Source organism: Octodon degus, unplaced genomic scaffold (assembly GCF_000260255.1).
Source record: "Octodon degus isolate 3935 unplaced genomic scaffold, OctDeg1.0 scaffold01726, whole genome shotgun sequence".
Classification (NCBI taxonomy): domain Eukaryota; kingdom Metazoa; phylum Chordata; class Mammalia; order Rodentia; family Octodontidae; genus Octodon; species Octodon degus.
The window spans coordinates 3,961-6,930 of record NW_004526302.1 but is presented as its reverse complement, the minus strand read 5'-3'; the positions used below and the strand labels follow the sequence as shown (position 1 = coordinate 6,930).

General features: G+C 32.2%; 1 protein-coding gene across 1 annotated transcript in view; it reads right to left on the bottom strand.

Annotated features, from left to right (window-relative positions):
* Positions 1 to 380: 380 nt before the first annotated feature.
* The window catches only part of LOC101578263 (UDP-glucuronosyltransferase 2B18-like), a gene marked incomplete at its 5' end in the record, with an annotated part of 6,093 nt that continues 3,503 nt past the window's right edge, over positions 381 to 2,970 (bottom strand). Inside the window, 2 exons of the mRNA XM_023708794.1 lie at positions 381 to 980; positions 2,707 to 2,926. Coding sequence (XP_023564562.1) covers positions 704 to 980; positions 2,707 to 2,926 — 497 coding nt within the window. The remainder of the gene's footprint in view (positions 981 to 2,706; positions 2,927 to 2,970) is intronic.

The following is a 2,970-nucleotide window of genomic DNA, read 5'->3' as shown; positions in this document are numbered from 1 at the left end:
CTTCCTTCCTTCCTTCCTTCCTTTCTTTTATCTTTTCTTTTTTGTTGTTGTCATCTTTTTAAATATACTTTGAATTGATCCTGAAGGTTAGAATAGTTTAGACACAGTACCACTCAATTACATCCTGAGGCATTTCATTCCTTATTTTTGAGATAGTATTGCACTTAATTTTCTAGGCTGGTGTTCAATTTTTTCTAACTTCCTCACTTCCCTCACTAATGGATGACACTGCAGTTCTGTGTGATCAAAGGTGACCTCATTTTCACTTTTTCAAATTACAAGAACTTCAATGATTTTTATCTTAGTAGAATTTGAGTTGAGTTGATTTTATACTGAAATTTGTCCTATTAAAGAAAGAGTCTGAATGAAAAACACAGATAGCCAATTTGTCATCATTTTACTCAGAATGCTAAAGAAAATGCAAAGTAACATTAAAGCTTTCAGTTTTCTCAAATAAAAAAAATTCATTAGTTATTTTTCAGCAGCATAATACATATAGTTGACTTCCAATGTATACTTCAGGAAATATGAAATTGAAATTGAACATAGTTGAATATTTCACCAATAATGCAATATGTAGCAAGTTGAGGAACAAGTCTCATAAAACATGAAGGATCATTTTCTTAAAGCTTGATTTTTCTGTGATCAAGTTAAATACAGTAGCCTCACTTATATGCCTATTACCCATAAGTCTCACATAGCTTTACTCTTTCTTTTTCTTTACTATTTTTACAAATTTTTGATAACAAAACAGGCAACACTTTATGACAAGAAAAGTAATTGTCAACACACAGGCCAGTAGGAAGCCAATCACATCCAGAGAGTGGTACTGGTACCAGGTAAGGTTGTGGGCCAGTGGCCGCAGGTGCTTCGCCCCTTTGTGGCGCATGATGTACTCAATCCAGAATGCTGCTCGGTCCAGAGGTGTCATAGGCTGGTCATGGTGAATGGTTGATAGCCTCATGACATTTTCTTTATAGCTAAAGAAATATTAAGTAGACATCCAGTTTTAGAATGAAAGAATTGGGTATCAGATAAAACTCTGTAAAATCCCTTAATGCTTCTATCTAGTGATCTGTACAGCTACTCTGAAGATAACAATAAGTAATATACCAACTGCTGGTGATATCTCATAGTCTTATTTTGAAATTCCATGCCAGTTTTAATGTTTTTCTCCCCTTTTTCTCCTTAAAATAATGAACAGAGTACATGCAAAAAGTGGAAGAAAAATAAGTTATTAACATTCCTGGCAATTTCAGAGATGATAGTAAATAGGGCTGCTTGAATTAATAAGAGGAAACATGTAGAAAAATGATCAGAATGTGACAATATATTTAATGTAAAAATGTAAGTGTATTGAGTCCTAAAGTAACAACAAGAACAACCAGAACTATATTCTAAGGGTTGAATTACAGAATAACCACTTGTTACTGGACATCACAAACTAAGATACAGTTTCTCAACATAGAATAAGAATGTAAGTCCATGGTAAGGATCATGTCTGTGTCTGGGTAAAGGTAGTCATGCGTTTGTAATGACCAGAAACTACTTCTAAAACTTGAACTTTGGATAAACGTTTCAAATTAGTAGATTGCCTCAATTCAATTCTGATCTTGACAAAGTTTTCTTGCCTTTTTAAAAATGTCTCTTCCCCTACTTGTTAAATGTAGTGATTTGATGTATTTTGTTCTCTAATTGCTATGAGCAGTAATATATTGATTTTTAGAATAGTTTGGTTTAATTTTATTAGGTAAATAGCTTAGTATATCCTTACTGTTTTGATGTCGATTTTGTTAGTACTGTCTCTAAATTATGAAGATTGGTCACCATTTTACACTGAGGAATTGTAGTTGCATTTATTACTGAAGTGAGGGTGACTACAGTACAGGACAAAGGGTACAACTGGAAGTAGGCTTACCAAGTCTAAACCACAGTATCTGTAGTGTGGCATAGCAGCATGAGGAAAGTAGATAGCTTCTGGCTTTTTTTTAGTAAAATGAGAGGTCCATGTTTTTAAAAGAGGGTTAAATCTTGACATATTGTTAAAATACTATAGGGAAATATGTACTCACAGGATACATTCAATGATCAAATGCAATGATATGAAATTATTAAGTGAAAATACTATAGAAAGATTAAATATAAAAGGACTTTAATTATGTTTTTATTGGTATATAGAAAAATTTCAGAAAGTTTTAAGTGAGTAAATATATGAGAAAATGAATATATTAACTTCTTATACTATGTTTTAATTTTGAGGTAATGTATATATTCCATAGATTCATGTTACATATCTTAAATGTACACAATATTTTAAAGGACATAGCATGGTGATGTAAAGTAATATCTCTGAAGAAAATTAGTATGGTTATATTTATGTTTCTCTGCTTTATTGTTTTTCTAATGCTTCCTTACATTCCTAAAGTAGCCATCTTTACTCATTTCATTCACTTCATTCCAGTTATTAGTGCTATGCTTAAATCTATGACAAAATTTGACATAAAATCATGAAACATTTAATGATGATGGTCACAATAAGAAATGAAAAAACATTTATCAGGCACTAAGTAAATTTCTACGCATGAATATGTTCTAATTTAGATTCATTGCGACCCTTTATGCTAGATTTAGAATTTACATGATATACTGTATAATTTATGTAATTATAGGTAATATGTAATATCCATGTAATCATGTAATACTCACAATGGGTTATTAATGACGGAATTCAGTGCATTGACCAAATCTGTAGTTGACATTGTTAGAAAATTCAGAACAACAGCTGCTCCTTTGGCTTTCATGTGAGCTAGGTTATCACGTTGCTCCCCAAACAAAGGTAGTCCAACCATGGGGACGCCATGGTTGATGGCATCATACACACCATTAGCTCCTCCATGAGTTACAAAAGCTTTGGTTTTAGGATGACCTGGATGAGTTAGGAGAAGTTATGTCACATCATTAGGGGTAAAT